At 29.5% G+C, this 18,763-nt stretch overlaps 1 protein-coding gene across 12 annotated transcripts in view; it reads left to right on the top strand.

Moving 5' to 3' along the window:
* Nuak (Nuak family kinase 1) overlaps nt 1-18,763 on the top strand; it is a 148,820-nt gene that overhangs the window by 50,984 nt on the left and 79,073 nt on the right. For all 12 annotated transcript variants that reach the window (XM_075288384.1, XM_075314442.1, XM_075288407.1 and 9 more), the window contains exon 2: nt 17,212-17,387. In XM_075288384.1, the coding sequence (XP_075144499.1) occupies nt 17,239-17,387 (149 nt within the window). In that variant the 5' untranslated portion in view covers nt 17,212-17,238. The remainder of the gene's footprint in view (nt 1-17,211; nt 17,388-18,763) is intronic.

The following is an 18,763-nucleotide window of genomic DNA, read 5'->3' on the forward strand; positions in this document are numbered from 1 at the left end:
TAGACTTCTACAAAATCTATAGACTCAATATTTAAGTCGGCTAATGCACTAAAAGTATGGGAAACATTTAAATCAGAAGCAATTTTAAGGAAACTTCGCAAAAGTTTATTTATGATTTATCGCTCGATATATATAAATTAGAAGTTTAGGAAAATTAGGGTCATTTTTACAAATTTTCGGCTAAGCAGAGGCGATTCTAAAAGGGAAAATGTTGGTATTTTGACCATTTTTGTCGAAATCAGAAAAACATATATATGGGAGCTATATCTAAATCTGAACTGATTTCAACCAAATTGGGCACGCATAGCTACAATGCTAATTCTACTCCCTGTGCAAAATTTCAACTAAATCGGATTAAAAAAAATACCTCTGTGGTCATATGAGTGTAAATCGGGCGAAAGCTATATATGGGAGCTATATCTAAATCTGAACCGACTTCAACCAAATTTGTTACAAACAGTTGGAATGTTAATTCTACTTCCTGTGCAAATTTTCAAGTAAATCGGAGTAAAAGATTGGCCGCTGTGGTCATGTGAGTGTAAATCGGGCGAACGATATATATAGGAGCTATATCTAAATCTAAACCGATTTCAATAAAATTTGGCACACTTGACTACACTACTAATTGTAGTCCTAGTGCAAAATTTCAACTAAATTGGGGTAAAATTCCGGCTTCTGGGGCCATATAAGTCCATATCGGGCGAAAGATATGTATGGGAGCTATATCTAAATCTGAACCGATTTCAATAAAATTTGGCACACTTGACTATAGTGTTCGTTGTTCTTTTGTGCAAAAATGTAAGCAAATTAGGGTAAAACTCTGGCTTCTGGGGCCATATAAGTCCATATCGGGCGAAAGATATATATGGGAGCTATAACTAAATCGGAACCGATTTCTTCCACAATCAATAGGGTTCTATTCTGAGCCAAAACACATACTTGTGCCAAATTTGAAGTCGATTGGACTAAAACTGCGACCTAGACTTTGATTACAAAAATGTGTTCACAGACAGACGGGAATGGCTATATCGTCTCAGGAGCCCACCCTGAACATTTTTACCAAAGACACCATGTGTCTATCTCGTCTCCTTCTGGGTGTTGCAAACATATGCACTAACTTATAATACCACGGTTCCACAGTGTGACGTAGGGTATAAAAAAAACTAGTTGACTTATTTTTAATGAAAATTTTTTTATATGAAGACATAATTTTTATAATATCCCATCAAAAAAATTTGGACGTTTTTCTAAAGACATAACTTTAAAAGAACTTCCAAAAATGTCCTCCCAAAGATGTTCTGCACAGGAAGTTCTTTTAAATCAATTTTTTATAACTCGCTTTTTCATAATTTTAATGGATAATTTTAACTTTATTTTGATTCAAATAGACTAAATCAAGTATATACGGCCGTATATACTTTTTTAATCTCCACGAATTTTATGTACCCTCCACCATGGATTGTGTAGAAACTTCTACTAAAGTCTGTCATCCACAATCGAATTACTTGGGTTGCGGAAACACTTGTCGATAGCAAGGTATCTTACAACTTCTTAACACCGTTTTCTAAATGGTAAATTAGTCCATACGGGGTATATATAATAAACAAACAAAAAAGCCGATTAAATACGTATATATTCAGTTTGCCAAATTTTCTATAGAAATAAAATTTTGACCAAATTTTCTATAAAAATAAAATTTTGACAAAATTTTGTATAGAAAGAAAAGTTTGACAAAATTTTGTATAGAAATAAAATTTTGACCAAATTTTCTATAGAAATAAAATTTTGACAAAATTTTTTATAGAAATAAAATTTTGACCAAATTTTCTATAGAAATAAAATTTTGACAAAATTTCCTATAGAAAATATTTTGACAAAATTATGTATAGAAATAAAATTTTGACAAAATTTTCTATTGAAATAAAATCTTGATAACATTTTGTATAGAAATAAAATTTTGTCAAAATTTTGTATAGAAATAAAATTTTTACAAAATTTTGTATAGAAATAAAATTTTGACCAAATTTTGTATAGAAATAAAATCTTGACAAAATTTTCTATAGAAATAAAATCTTGACAAAATTTTCTATAGAAATAAAATTTTGACAAAATTTTCTATAGAAATAAAATCTTGATACAATTTTGTATAGAAATAAAATTTTGACAACATTTTCTACATTATATTATTTATTTCTATAGAAATAAACTTTTGACAAAATTTTTTACAGAAATAAAATTTTGACAAAATTTCTTTTAAATCAATTTTTTATAACTCGCTTTTTCATAATTTTAATGGATAATTTTAACTTTTTTTGATTCAAATAGATTAAAACAAGTATATACGGCTGAAAGTTTGGCCGTATATACTTTTTTACTCTCCACGAATTTTATGTACCCTCCACCATGGATTGCGTAGAAACTTCTACTAAAGTCTGTCATCCACAATCGAATTACTTGGGTTGCGGTAACACTTGCCGATAGCAAGGTATCTTAAAACTTCTTAACACCGTCTTCTAAATAATAAATTAGTCCATTAATTGACAAAATTGTCTATAGAAATAAAATTTTGACAAAATTTTGTATAGAAATAAAATTTTGACAAAATTTTGTATAGAAATAAAATTTTGTATAGAAATAAACTTTCGACAAAATTTTGTATAGAAAAACTTTTTTATAGAAAAAAATTTGACAAAATTTTCTACAAAAATAAAATTTTGAGAAAATTTTCTATGGAAAAAAAATTTTGACAAAATTTTCTATAGAAACAAAATTTTGACAAAATTTTCTATAGAAACAAAATTTTGACAAAATTTTCTACAGAAAAAAAAATTTGACCAAATTTTCTATAGAAAAAAAATTTCGACAAAATTTTGTATAGATATAAAATTTTGACAAAATTTTCTATAGAAATAAAATCTTGACAGAATTTCCTATAGAAATAAAATTTTGACAAAATTTTCTATAGAAATAAAATTTTGAAAAAATTTTCTATAGAAACAAAATTTTGACAAAATTTTCTACAGAAACAAAATTTTGACAAAATTTTCTATAAAAATAAAATTTTGACAAAATTTTCTATAGAAATAAACTTTTGACGAAATTTTCTATAGAAATAAAATTTTGGTAGATTATTTTTGGCGATATGGACCAATTTTTGCACGGCTGTTAGCGGCCATGTACTAGCGCAATGTACCAAATTTGAACCGAATCGGATGAACTTTGCACCTTCAAGAGGTTCCGGAGGTCAAATCTGGGGACCGGTTTATATGAGGCAATATATAATTATGGACCGATATGGACCAATTTTTGCACGGCTGTTAGCGACCATGTACTAGCGCAATGTACCAAATTTGAACCGAATCGGATGAACTTTGCACCTTCAAGAGGTTCCGGAGGTCATTTAAATTATTTAAATTTTGTCGGGAAAAAAATAATTCTAAATTCATTCTAAAAAATTGCGAATTTTTTAAAATTTTTTGAGGTCAAACGTTAGAATGTATTAAAAATCATAAAAAATATTATAAAACTTAATTATTTGGCAAAATATCACAAAATTTTTGAATTCGCATCCAAAACACTGAATTCGGATCACACCTTAAGAAGTGATGTAAATTTAGTTGAAATGGTAGACATCCGTCTTATGACAAGCCCATGTTAAATTCATCGCTTCTGCGCCAATTTTGCACCACTTACGGATCCAAAAAGAACATTTTCATTACTTTTCTGGCGACGCTTTTTTTGCTGGGCAATTTTGAGAGCTTATGTACGGAAAAACAAATAATGATTTCTTGAGTAACACACTTTAAATCAAAGACGAAACACCTTCACACCTGGCGACGCTTTTTTTGCTGGGCAATTTTGAGAGCTAATGTACGGAAAAACAAATAATGATTTCTTGAGTAACACACTTTAAATCAAAGACGAAACACCTTCAAAAAAATTTTAATTTCTTAAAGTTTTTATTATTTCAAGAATATTACTTTAAACGCAATAATGTTTTTCTTTAAATTTTAATGAAAAAAATTTTATATTAAAGTAATTTCATTTTTCATGTTGAGTAAATTCTATTGCCAATATTTTAGTGTATATCTCCTAAAAATTGATTAAGTACGAAATTCATAATGCCTTTGTCCGTAATATTCAAAAGGTAAATAACTAATTTAACATTATCTTTTCAATTGAATAAGTTCGATAATAAGTAATCAGTTCGATAAACTCTCGCAGATTGTTAGTCATACATTTGATACATTCCTTTGTTCATGTTTTTCAAATTTTGTTTGAAAATGCGGCAGAGACACTTTTTAAAGTTTTGAACTTTTTAAAAGTTTGAATAGAATATTAACGATTTTTTCAATATAATAATAATAACGAATATTTATGCAATATACATTTCAGAAAACAGCATTCACACAAAATTAGAGATTTCTTGTTGATGATATTTTATACCATCCACAATAGGATGGGGGGTATATTAACTTTGTCATTCCGTTTGTAACACATCGAAATATTGCTCTAAGACCCCATAAAGTATATATATATTCTGGTGAAATTCTGAGTCGTTCTAAGCATGTCCGTCTGTTGAAATCACGCTAACTTCCGAACGAAACAAGCTATCGACCTGAAACTTGCCATAAGTAGTTGTTATTGATGTAGGTCGGATGGTATTGCAAATGGGCTAGATTTGACCTCCGGAACCTCTTGGAGGTGCAAAGTTCATTCGATTCGGTTGAAATTTGGTACATTGCGCTAGTATATGGCCGCTAACAGCCGTGCAAAAATTGGTCCATATCGCCAAAATTATTCTATCAAAATTTTATTTCTATAGAAAATTTTGTCAAAATTTTATTTCTATAGAAAATTTTGTCAAAATTTTATTTCTATAGAAAATTTTGTCAAAATTTTATGTCTAGAAAATTTTATCAAAATTTAATTTCTATAGAAAAGTTGTCAAAATTTTATTTCTATAGAAAATCTTGTCAAAATTTTATTTCTATAGAAAATGTTGTCAAACTGAATTATATACGTATTTATTTATTTATTTATTCGGCCTTTTTTTATACCCTCCAGCATCGGATGGGGGTATATTAACTTTGTCATTCCGTTTGTAACACATCGAAATATTGCTCTAAGACCCCATAAAGTATATATATATATATATATATATATATATATATATATATATATATATATATATATATATATATATATATATATATATATATATATATATATATATATATATATATATATATATATATATATATATATATATATATATATATATATATATATATATATATATATATATATATATATATATATATATATATATATATTCTGGGTCGCGGTGAAATTCTGAGTCGATCTGAGCATGTCCGTCCGTCCGTCTGTTGAAATCATGCTAACTTCCGAACGAAACAAGCAATCGACTTGAAACAATCGACCCCCATATAAACGGACCCCCAAATTTGGCTTGCGATTGCTCTAAGAGAAGCAAATTTCATCCGATCCGGCTGAAATTTAGTACATGGTGTTAGTATATGGTCTCTAACAACCATGTACAAATTAGTCCACATCGGTCCATAATTATATATAGCCCCCATATAAACCGATCCCCCGATTTGGCTTGCGGAGCCTCTAAGAGAAGCAAATTTCATCCGATCCGGCTGAAATTTAGTACATGGTGTTGGTATATGTTCTCTAATGACCATGCAAAAATTGGTCCACATCGGCCCATAATTATATATAGCCCCCATATAAACCGATCCCCAGATTTGACCTCCGGATCCTCTTAGAGGAGCAAAAGTCATCCGATCCGATTGAAATTTGGTACGTGGTGTTAGTATATTGTCTCTAACAACCATGCCAAAATTGGTCCATATCGGTCCATAATTATATATAGCCCCCATATAATTCGATCCCCAGATTTGAGCTCCGGAGCCTCTTGGATGAGCAAAATTTATCCGATCCCGTTGAAATTTGGTACGTGGTGTTACTATATGGTCTCTAACAACCATGCACGAATTGGTCCATATCGGTCCATAATTATATATAACCCCCATATAAATCGATCCCCAGATTTGTCCTCCGGAGCCTCTTGGATGAGCAAAATTCATCCGATACGGTTGAAATTTGGAACATGGTGTTAGAATGTGGTCTCTAACAAACACGCAAGAATTGGTCCATATCGGTTCATAATTATATATAGCCCCCATATAAACCGATCCCCAGATTTGATCTCCGGATCCTCTTGGAGGAGCAAAATTCATCCGATCCGGTTGAAATTTGCAACGTGGTGTTAGTATAAGGCCGCTAATAACCATGTCAAAATTGGTCCATATCGGTCTATAGTTATATATAGCCGATCCCCAATCACACAAAAGTTGGTCCATATCGGTTCATAATCATGGTTGCCACTCGAGCCAAAAATAATCTACCAAAATTTTATTTTTATTGTCAAAATTTTTATTATTATTTATTATTATTATTTCTATAGAAAATTTTGTCAAAATTTTATTTCTATAGAAAATTTTGTAAAAAATTTTATTTCTATAGAAAATTTTGTCAAAATTTTATTTCCATAGAAAATTTTGTCAAAATTTTATTTCTATAGAAAATTTTTTCCAAATTTTATTTCTATAGAAAATTTTTTCCAAATTTTACTTCTATAGAAAATGTCAAAATTTTTTTTCTATAGAAACTTTAAACTTAATTATATACGTATTTAATCGGCCTTTTTTAGTTTAATATATACCACGTATGGACTATGTGGTATATATTACTGTGTTAGGAAGTTTTAACATACCTTGCCATCGACAAGTGTTACCGCAACCCAAGTAATTCGATTGTGGATGACAGTCTTCAGTAGAAGTTTCTACGCAATCCATGGTGGAGGGTACATAAGCTTCGGCCTGGCCGAACTTACGGCCGTATATACTTGTTTTTGCTTAATATACACCCCGTATGGACTAACTTAGATGACGTCGCTAGTATTAAATGCATATTATTTTTTATATAGTACCAACTTTCAAATGATTCGTGTCAAAATTTTACGTCTGCAAGTCAATTAGTTTGTGAGATAGAGCGTCTTTTGTGAAACAACTTTTGTTATTGTGAAAAAAATTTAAAAAAAAGGAGTTTTGATAAAATACTGTTTTCTGAAGGAAAAAATACGGTGGAAGCAAAAACTTGGCTTGATAATGAGTTGCCGGACTCTGCCCCAGGGAAATCAACAATAATTGATTGGGATACAAAATTCACGGAGGACGGTGAACACAGTGGATGCCCGAAAGAGGTGGTTACCGACGAAAACGTCAAAAAAATCCACAAAATGATTTTGAATGACCGTAAAATGAAGTTGATTGAGATAGCAGAGGCCTTAAAGATATAAAAGGAACGTGTTGGTCATATCATTCATCAATATACAGATATGTGGAAGCTCTGTGCAAAATGGGTGCCGCGCGAGCTCACATTTGACCAAAAACTACAACGTGTTGACGATTCTGAGCGGTGTTTGCAGCTGTTAACTCGTAATACACCCGAGTTTTTCCGTCGATATGTCACAATGGATGAAACATGGCTCCATCACTACACTCGCTGAGTCCAATCGACAGTCGGCTGAGTGGACAGCGACCGGTGAACCGTCTCCGAAGCGTTGAAAGACTCAAAAGTCGGCTGGCAAAGTAATGGCCTCTGTTTTTTGGGATGCGCATGGAATAATTTTTATCGATTATCTTGAGAAGGGAAAAACCATCAACAGTGACTATTATATGGCGTTATTGGAGCGTTTGAAGGTCGAAATCGCGACAAAGCGGTCCCATATGAAGAAGAAAAGTGTTGTTCCACCAAGACAACGCACCGTGCCACGAGTCATTGAGAACGATGGCAAAAATTCATGAATTGGGTTTCGAATTGCTTCCCCACCCACCGTATTCACCAGATCTGGCCCCCAGTGACTTTTTCTTGTTCTCATACCTCAAAAGGATGCTCGCAGGGAAAAAATTTGGCTGCAATAAAGAGGGGATCGCCGAAGCAGAGGCCTATTTTGAGGCAAAACCGAAGGAGTACTACCAAAATGGTATCAAAAAATTGGAAGGTCGTTATAATCGTTGTATCTCTCTTGAAGGGAACTATGTTGAATAATAAAAACGAATTTTGACAAAAAAATGTTTTTTTTTCTTTATTAGACCGGGGACTTATCAGCCTACCTGACTCCTCGGCTTATTAAATTGCTTGAAACTGAAAGTAAAATTTCCAGATTTAAATTCTTTTAATCATTTGAATAAAGGTTGTAAAAATTTTTACAACCTTGATTTGAAATCTAAAATTTTAGATTTCAAATCAAGTCGTTTTTTTCATAAAAAAAGAAAAAAAAGTTCACGATTAAAGTCCAATTAAAGTCTTAATTGAGTTTTAAAAAATATTCAATTAAAAATTTAATTGATTCAATAAATTTTTTCATTGAAACAAAAATCAATCACAAAAATTAATAGTATCAATTAATTTTCTAATTGGATCAATTAATTGACTCTCAATTTGTTAATTGATACTATCATTTCTATGATTGAAGACATTTCAATTAAAAAATTAATTGGATCAATTAATTTCGTGATTGTCTACGCGAGATGTTTATGGTTCCTCTAAAAATCAAACAAAATTGGTTCTTTTGAATCCAGAATCTGGTCTAGTCTTCGTAGGTAGAATCCTTAAATTGTATCTTCGGGAAGCGTACTGGTTGAACTGATCTGCTTAGGAGAATATCTGTCATCAAACAGATGCTCTGCAAGGTAGTCTTTGTATTCAAGTAAAATAATCACAACAAGTATATACAGCACTAAGTTCGGCCGGGCCGAATTTTAAATACCCACCACCATGAACCAAATATTAGGGTTTCCTTTGAAATTTCAGGAGGGCTTGAGGACTTGAAGACACTTCCCGAAGATAAATTTAAAGATTTCACCTATGAGGACTATATCAGATTCTGGATTTATAAGAACCATTTTTGTTTGAGTTTTAGAGGAATCATTAACATCTCTTGTAAGTGTGCAAGAAAATTATAAAAAAAAACGTCTTGATTTGAAATCTTAAATCTGTAGAAGTAAAATCTGGAAATTTTACATTGAGTTTCAAGCAATTTTCATGATCAGTGCGCCTTCTACACCCTCAAGAAGTGAAGTCGGTCTATATGGAGGCATTACCAAATGGACCGATAAAAACTTAATCCGATACAAGTTTTTGTGAGTCTAAAATACCAGAATATTTACAATTTCAGGCAAATCAGATAAAAGCTACGGTTTCTAGAAACCCAAGGAGTTAAATCGGGAGATCGTTCTTATGGGGGCTATACTAAAATATGGATCGATACCCACCGTATTTCAGGCAAATCCAATTTCAGGCAAATAGGATAAAAACTTCGGATTCTAGAAGCCCAATAAGTAAAATTGGGAAATCGGTCTATATGGGGGCTATACAAAAATATGGACCGATACTCACCATTTTCGGCACACCTCTTTATGGTCCTAAAATACCTCTAGATTGCCAATTTCAGAAAAATTGGATAAAAACTACGGTTTCTATAAGCCAAGACCCCAAATCGGGAGGTCGTTTTATATGGGGACCATACCAAAACATGGACCGATACTCACAATTTTTGGCACACGTATTTGTGGTCCTACAATACCTCTAGATTTCCAATTTCAGGTAAATAGAATAAAAACTGCGGTTTCTATAAGCCCTAGAATTAAAATCGGGAGATCGGTGTATATGGGGGCTATACCAAAATATGGACCGATACTCACAATTTTTGGCACACGTATTTGTGGTCCTACAATACCTCTAGATTTCCAATTTCAGGTAAATTGAATAAAAACTGCGGTTTCTATAAGCCCAAGAAGTAAAATCGGGAGATCGGTCTATATGGGAGCTATACCAAAACATGCACCGATACTCACCATTTTTGCCACACCTCTTTATGGTCATAAAATACCTCTAGATTTCAAATTTCAGGCAAATTGGATAAAAACTACGATTTCTATAAGCCCAAGACCCCAAATCGGGAGGTCGGTTTATATGGGGACTATATCAAAACCTGGACCGATATAGCCCATCTTCGAACTTGACCTGCCTGCAGACAAAAGACGAGTTTGTGCAAAATTTCTGCACGATTGCTTCATTATTGAAGACTGTAGCGTGATTACAACAGACAGACAGACAGACAGACGGACAGACGGACATCGTTATATCGTCTTAGAATTTCTCCCTGATCAAGAATATATATACTTTATATAGTCGGAAATCGATATTTCGATGTGTTACAAACGGAATGACAAACTTACTATACCCCCGTCACCATTCTATGGTGGTGGGTATAAAAATCGAAAGAAGTCTTTTCGAAAAAAATTGAAATTCCACTAAATTTGAAAAATTCGAAAAGTCTACATTTGCAAAAGCCAAAAATCGATATTTTCTAATTTTGAAAATGTTTAATTTTTCAAAATTTAAGATGAAAACTTTATGAACTTCGACTTTAGTAGACATTTACAAAGTTTAAAAAGAAAATTAATTGCATACAAACAAATCGTTTCGTGTTTCAAATGGTCCATCTGGAATTGGCAAAGAAATCAAAGGAAATTTTGGAAAAACAACATTGAGCGTTTTTCCAAAATTTCCTTTGAGTGGTATTTAGTAGCCCTTTTACAACTTTTCAGAATGTATATTCGAAAAAAATTCGAAAATGTTAACGACAATAATATATACAAACATAAACTTAAATGCACGCGATTCAAAATATATAAAATAAAATAAAAAAACAAGACACCTGGTGACAACATATTCTATGGTTTCTACTTAAAAATCGTGGAGGAGATGTGTATAGTCGCTGTACTAAATAACACAGAATGAGTAATGGACATTCTACGAATTCATAAATGTGTATATTTTTCTTTGTTTTTTTTTTTAAAAATCTGTTAATTTTCAATAAATAAAAATTCCAGAGTATTTTGCGTGGGTTCGCAAGTGTATGAATTTATTAAACACAAGTATTATGACCGCAAAGTAGAACATCATATACAAAGATGGCCTAAATTGAAAAAAAAGAGAAGAAAAACAATACACGTCCAACCTTGATTTTTTTTGCCGATATTTAAACGATTTAACAGTTTTATCCGGCAATACAAATTAATTTGGATCAAGGCACAGGAATTTTTCATAAAACATATATCAAAAAAATATTACCAGGGACATATAATTTATTTTTAGGAAATATCGGGTCAAGGAACTTCTCTAACAATTGTCAAAACAAAGCTAATCAGTTTTGAAAAAGAACAAAAAATTCCCTCCCAGGCAAAACAACAACAGTCTGGGTGTTGATCGAAAGCCCACAAATTTCAGTCATTTGCTAAATTCGCACGTAATGTAGGCAACACTTGTTGTTTATGTCAATCACTCTCTGTCTGGCGTGCGTCTTTCTTTTGTCAAATGTTTTTGTTGTACATTAAGCTCCCCGTCGTATTAGCACAAAATTACCTCTTTCACTCAAATAAAAATATTATTATTATTAGCTTGATTTGAATACATAAATTATTTGTTTTGTTTTGTTTTTTTGTTTTAATTTTTTGCAGTTAATAAAGAATAATTTGGTCGCATAAAACATTTAAGCAAATTGAAACAGGTCGCTGAAGCACCTGGTGAAATATCGATGTTTTTTTTTTTTGTTATGCATTTAGATGTTAATGAGTTACTCTAGCGTCAAATAAATAAAAACAAACCGAAATTTATAATTAAGGTTCTCGAACATGGGTGTGTGTTTTTTTTTTAAAGTGAGAGCATTTTACTCACCGACAAATTTCTTAATGTAATGGCACTGAAAAAAATATTGACCTCATATAAAAGATTATGAATTCTGGAATACACAATTTACAAAATAATAAGTTAAAAAAATCTTAATTAAAAAATTAAAGTTAAATTAAAAAAAAAAAATAAAGTTAACCAAAAAGTTAAAGTTTAATTAAAAAATTAAAGTTTATTTAAAAAATTAAAGTTTAATTAAAAAATTAAAGTTTATTTAAAAAATTAAAGTTTAAAATTAGGACACGAATTCTCAGAAATTTGCGACCCTACGTTAAAGTCGTATGTCTTTGAAGTAAGGCAAATTTCCTTAAAGTAAAGAAAAACATATTTGATTTAAAGAAATGTTTATTTTGAGGATTTTTATACACTCCACCATAGGATGGGGGTATATTAACTTTGTCATTCAGTTTGTAACACATCGAAATATTGCTCTAAGACCCCATAAAGTATATATATTCTGGGTCGTGGTGAAATTCTGAGTCGATCTGAGCATGTCTGTCCGTCCGTCCGTCCGTCTGTTGAAATCACGCTAACTTCCGAACGAAACAAGCTATCGACTTGAAACTTGGCACAAGTAGTTGTTATTGATGTAGATCGGATGGTATTGCAAATGGTCCAATTTTACGTATAGCCCCCATATAAACGGACCCCCAAAATTGGCTTGCGATGCCTCTAAGAGAAGCAAATTTCATCCGATCCGGCTGAAATTTGGTATATGGTGTTAGTATATGGTCTCTAACAACCATGCAAAAATTGGTCCACATCGGTCCATAATTATATATAGCCCCCATATAAACCGATCACCAGATTTGAACTTCGGAGCCTCTTGGAAGACTAAAATTTATCTGATTCAGTTGAAATTTGGTACGTGATGTTAATATATGGCCTCAAACACCCATGCAAAAATTGGTCGATATCGGTCCATAATTATATATAGGCCCATATAAGCCGATCCCCAGATTTGACCCCAGAGCCCGTTGGAAGAGCAAAATTCTTCCCATTCGGTTGAAATTTGGTACGTGATGTTAGTATATGGTATCCAACAACCATGCAGGAATTGGTTTCTATCAGTTCATAATTATATATAGCTCCCATATACACCGATCCCCAGATTTGACCTCCGGTGCCTTTTGGAGAAGCAAAATTCATCCGATCTGGTTGAAATTAAGTAAGTAAGTAAGTAAGTGGTGGTAGTATATGATATTTAACAACCATGTGAGTTGAAATTTGTGGATGACAGTCTTTCGTAGAAGTTTCGACGCAATCCATGGTGGATGGTACATAAAATTCGGCCTGGCCGAACTTACGGCCCTATATACTTGTTTTTTTGCCTTTGTTGAATAAAATATCTAATATTGAACTACTATAAAAATAAAATTTTGACAAAATTTTCTATTGAAATAAAATTTTGACAAAATTTTCTATAGAAATAAAATTTTGACAAAATTTTCTATAGATATAAAATTTTGACAAAATTTTCTGGAGAAATAAAATTTTGTCAAAATTTTGTATAAAAATAAATTTTTTTCCATTCGTTTTGTTTTGTTATTGTTGGTTTTTGTTCTTTAATCATTGTTGTTGTTGTTGTTTTTTTTTTTTTTGATTTCAGCTTAAAACCATGCCACTGTCAAATCATCGATTCCTATGCCACTGTCAAATCATCGATTTGAATTCAGTTGGCTGGGTTTATTTTGATGCTTAAAGAACAAAACCAACAATAACAAAACAAAAAGAATGGAAAAAGAAGAGGAAGCACACTCAAAATAAACCCAGCCAACTGAATTCAAATCGATGATTTGACAGTGGCATAGGAAAAGAGATATGTTTGTTTCGAATTTATTTCGGCATAAGCCGGCTATCAATGTAAAACCTTTTTTCGGAGGGTTCAAGTGTGGTTTATTGTAGGGTTTAATGAACTGCCTGATTTTATTCTGATAATTGGTTGATAGTTTTGCTGCAAGTAGAGGATGCTGATGAGGAATGTGGTAATTCCGAAACGTGCGTCCATCCAACCATCTTGCAGTCTATAGGGCTTTGCCCAAATAAATTTGACAAACATTCTTTTCCTCTGTTGGTTAAGCTACACTTGTAGTTTAGTCAATGTATGGTTTTAAGCTGCAATAAAAAAACGAAAACAATGCTTAAAGAACAAAACCAACAATAACAAAACAGAAATAAAATTTTGACAAAATTTTCTATAAAAATAAAATTTTGAAAAAAATTTCTATAGAAATAAAAAATTTCTATAGAAATAAAATTTTGAAAAAATTTTCTATACAAATAAAATTTTGCAAAAATTCTCTATAGAAATAAAATTTGGACAAAATTTTCTATAGAAATAAAATTTTGACAAAATTTTCTATAGATATAAAATTTTGACAAAATTTTCTATAGAAATAAAATTTTGACTAAATTTTCTATATAGAAATAAAATTTTGACAAAATTTTCTATAGAAATAAAATTTTGACAAAATTTTCTATAGAAATAAAATTTTGACAAAATTTTCTATAGAAATAAAATTTTGACTAAATTTTCTATATAGAAATAAAATTTTGACAAAATTTTCTATAGAAATAAAATTTTGACAAAATTTTCTATAGAAATAAAATTGTGACAAAATTTTCTATAGAAATAAAATTTTGACAAAATTTTCTATTGATATAACATTTTGACAAAATTTTCTATAGAAATAAAATTGTGACAAAATTTTCTATAGAAATAAAATTTTGACAAAATTTTCTATAGAAATAAAATTTTGACAAAATTTTCTATAGAAATAAAATTTTGCAAAAATTTTCTATACCCGTGTAAAAATTGGGGGATCTGATTTGATATGGTTAGAGCCAAGATATGGTCAGATCTGAACAGATCCGAAAAATGGTTATATCTGGTCAGATCTAAACACTATGAAATTGGTCTGATCAGATCTAAAAAATGAGACACATCTAATCAGATCTAATTTGATATAATTGTATATTATTTGATACAATTGTAGCTTTCGAGATCTTTCAACACATAAAAGCCCATAATTTGTATATAAAATGAGATCAATTGTTTTATTTAATAATACAGACAAAAAGTATGTGCATAATAAATATGTTTAATTTAAATTGATCCATCAAAGCTATTTAAGAGTATTGACAGTTGAGTTAGAGTGTTGTCCAAGGGTTTTTTTCGTTTGTTTCTTCTGCTTTGGACTTAGACACGCGACTAAAGTTTTACAGCGTTAAGACAATCTGCAATGAAATTAAGTAAAAAAACAATTATTAAACAAATATAGGAATAAACAAATATGGGAATATATTGAACTATGTAAGCAAGTATTAGTATTGTTCTGGATCATTCTTCTTTAAGTTGCAATAAAAATTGCCATATAATTTTATGTTGCTTTTAATACTCACATTTAAAGTGTATTCGGGATTAGGTTAGGTATAGCGATAGGCTATTATTTTAGGCTCATACATACTATTCAGACCATCATGACATCACAGTGATCAACATCTCACTTATCACTGACTGCTGCTCGATTCAATAATTAGCTCAATAACACGGGACCTCCTTGCTATAATCGAGTCCTATCGGCATTTCACGTTGCGCTGAAACAACTTAGAGAATCTTTGAAGCAGAAATGTCACCAACATTACTGCGAGGAGATAATCCACCACCGAAATAATTTTTGGTGTTGGTCGGAACTGGGATTGAACCCGTGACTTTTGGAATGCAAGGCGGGCATGTTAACCAGTACACCACTGAGGTTTCCTTTTTTTCCAAATCTAGAAAATAGTAAAACAATATGAAAATGACTACTAAGGAAATAACAAATATAATCTACTTACCTACACAATCTCCGCAATAAAGGAAATGATATACACTTTATCAAAGGAACACATTTAAAACAATTATATTAAATTTCTTAATTTTCTCAGCTAGTCTGGCGTTAAATTTGTTTAGAAGTGATGCCCCTGACGGCGTTGACATTTGACATAATGACATTGAGGTTTAGACGTGTATTTCAAAAATCTTTTTAACTTCACACAAAAAAAATGTTCTGATTCAATCACGAAATTAATTGATCCAATTAATTTTTTAATTGAAATGTCTTCAATCACGAAAATGATAGTATCAATCAGAGTTTTAATTGGGCATAGAAAAAATTATTGATTAAAAAATTAATTGATTTCATTACCAAATTTCAATTAATTTTTTAATTGATTTAATTAAAAATTTAATTGATGTTGATTGCAAAACTTAATTAATTTATTAATTAAAAAAGGTAACTATTTTCAATTACATTTTGAATTGGCTTAGAATTTTTATATGGATTAACAATTGATTGTTTGAAAAAAAAATTAATTAAAAATTTAAAAAAATGTTCATCACTTTTTTAACTGACTTAGTCTTCCGAATTTGATTAAAAAGTTAATTGTGTCAATTAATTTTTTAATTAAAAATTATAAAATTTTCAATCATTGACTTAATTAACTTAATGTTTCTATCATGATTAAAAAGTTAATTGTATCAATTAATTTATTAATTGAAAAAAATTTCAACTTCAATTAACTTCTTAATTGGAAATATTTTGGTGATATTTTTTTCTGTGTTGTTCATGATTTTTTTTATTATATTTTGGACCGTATTTAACCCCATATATAGTCAGATATGATGTTATATCTACCATATCTTATTAGATATAGTGCTATACATGGTCCTATCCAAGCATATATTATTAGATATGCCAGATATAATTAGATATTATACTATATATGATGAGATCTGCAATTATATCTAACCAGATCAAGCACCATATATAGCATATCTGTGCATATCTAATTATGTCTGAACCAATATCTGAACAGATCCAATTAGATCCAATTTGATATTATTAGATAGGATTGGATCCTCCAATTTTTACACGGGTAGACATAAAATTTGGACAAAATCTTCAATAGAAATAAAATTTTGACAAAATGTTCTATAGAAATAAAATTTGGACAACATTTTCTATAGAAATAAAATTTTGACAAAATTTTCTATAGAAATAAAATTTTGACAAAATTTTCTATAGAAATAAAATTTGCACAAAATTTTCTATTGAAATAACATTTTGACAAAATTTTCTATAGAAATATGTTAAAACAGCGTTCCCTTTTTCAACAGTGAAAACTGCTGTAATTAACTAACTTATTTTGCTGTTATCAATAATTTTTGTATAAAGTAAAGGGAATGACAAACAACAACAAATAGTTTTTCTTTTAAAATTATCATTTAAATAATTTTAGAAAAGCCTTCTATTAATGTATTTGTTCTAGCTTCAAAATAGGTCATGCTTATATTCCATACTAATTGTATTATTTTTTTTACAGTTTCAGCATTAGGTTAAAAGCACAAAAATGGTCATAGGCAATCAAGACACAGGGGGCACTAATAGTGTCGCCCATCCCTCGGGTATTCCACAAGACAAAATTGACAATATTATGAGTGGCATTGCAAATACCGGCGATGTTAAGATGAATAATCACAGGAAAAAATTGAGACAAAGGTAAGTAATAGATTTTACACAGGATTCATGTAAAATTAAGTAAAATGAACTAAAAAAATAATAATATATGGATTTTATACCAATAGTCTACATTCAATTATTCAAGTCAATATCAAAAGCCATGAAAACCAGAATTGAATTTCAATTCTGGTTTTCATGGCAATCGCAGTATTCTTCTTTGTCGGTAGAGCTGAAAATGACCCCAATTTGCCTCTATGCGTATTTCTATAGAAAATGTTTTCAAAATTTTATTTCTATAGAAAATTTTGTCAAATTTTTATTTCTATAGAAAATGTTGTCAAATTTTATTTCTACAGAAAATATTGTCAAAATTTTATTTCTATAGAAAATTTTGTCAAAATTTTATTTCTTTAGAAAATTTTGTCAAAATTTTATTTCTATAAAAATTATGTCAAAATTTTATTTCTATAGAAAATTTTGTCAAAATTTTATTTCTTTAGAAAATATTTTATTTCTATCGAAAATTTTGTCAAAATTTTATTTCTTTAGAAAATGTTGTCAAAATTTTATTTCTATAGACAATTTTGTTAGAATTTTATTGCTATAGAATATTTTGTCAAAATTTTATTTCTTTGGAAAATTTTGTCAATATTATATTTCTATTGAATATTTTGTCAAAATTTTATTTCTATAGAAAATTTTGTCAAAATTTTATTTCTATAGAAAATGTTGTCAAATTTTTATTTCTATAGAAAATTTTGTCAAAATGTTATTTCTTTGGAAAATTTTGTCAATATTTTATTTCTATAGAAAATTTTGTTAGAATTTTATTTCTATTGAAAATTTTGTCAACATTTATTTCTTTAGAAATTTTTGTCAAAATTTTATTTCTATAGAAAATTTTGTTAAAATTTTATTTCTATAGAAAATTTTTTCAAAATTTTATTTCTATAGAAAATTTTGTCAAAATTTTATTTCTATAGAAAATTTTGTCAAAATTTTATTTCTATAGAAAATTTTGTCAAAATTTTATTTCTATAGAAAATTTTGTCAAAATTTTATTTCTATAGAAAATTTTGTCAAAATTTTATTTCTATAGAAAATGTTGTCAAAATTTTATTTCTATAGAAAATTTTGTCAAAATTTTATTTCTATAGAAAATTTTGTCAAAATTTTATTACTATAGAAAATTTTGTCAAAATTTTATTTCTATAAAAATTTTGTTAAAATTTTATTTCTATAGAAAATTTTTTCAAAATTTTATTTCTATAGAAAATTTTGTCAAAATTTTATTTCTATAGAAAATTTTGTTAAAATTTTATTTCTATAGAAAATTTTTTCAAAATTTTATTTCTATAGAAAATTTTGTCAAAATTTTATTTCTATAGAAAATTTTGTCAAAATTTTATTTCTAT

This window comes from Haematobia irritans, chromosome 1 (genome assembly GCF_050003625.1).
Source record: "Haematobia irritans isolate KBUSLIRL chromosome 1, ASM5000362v1, whole genome shotgun sequence".
In the NCBI taxonomy this organism is placed as follows: Eukaryota; Metazoa; Arthropoda; class Insecta; order Diptera; family Muscidae; genus Haematobia; species Haematobia irritans.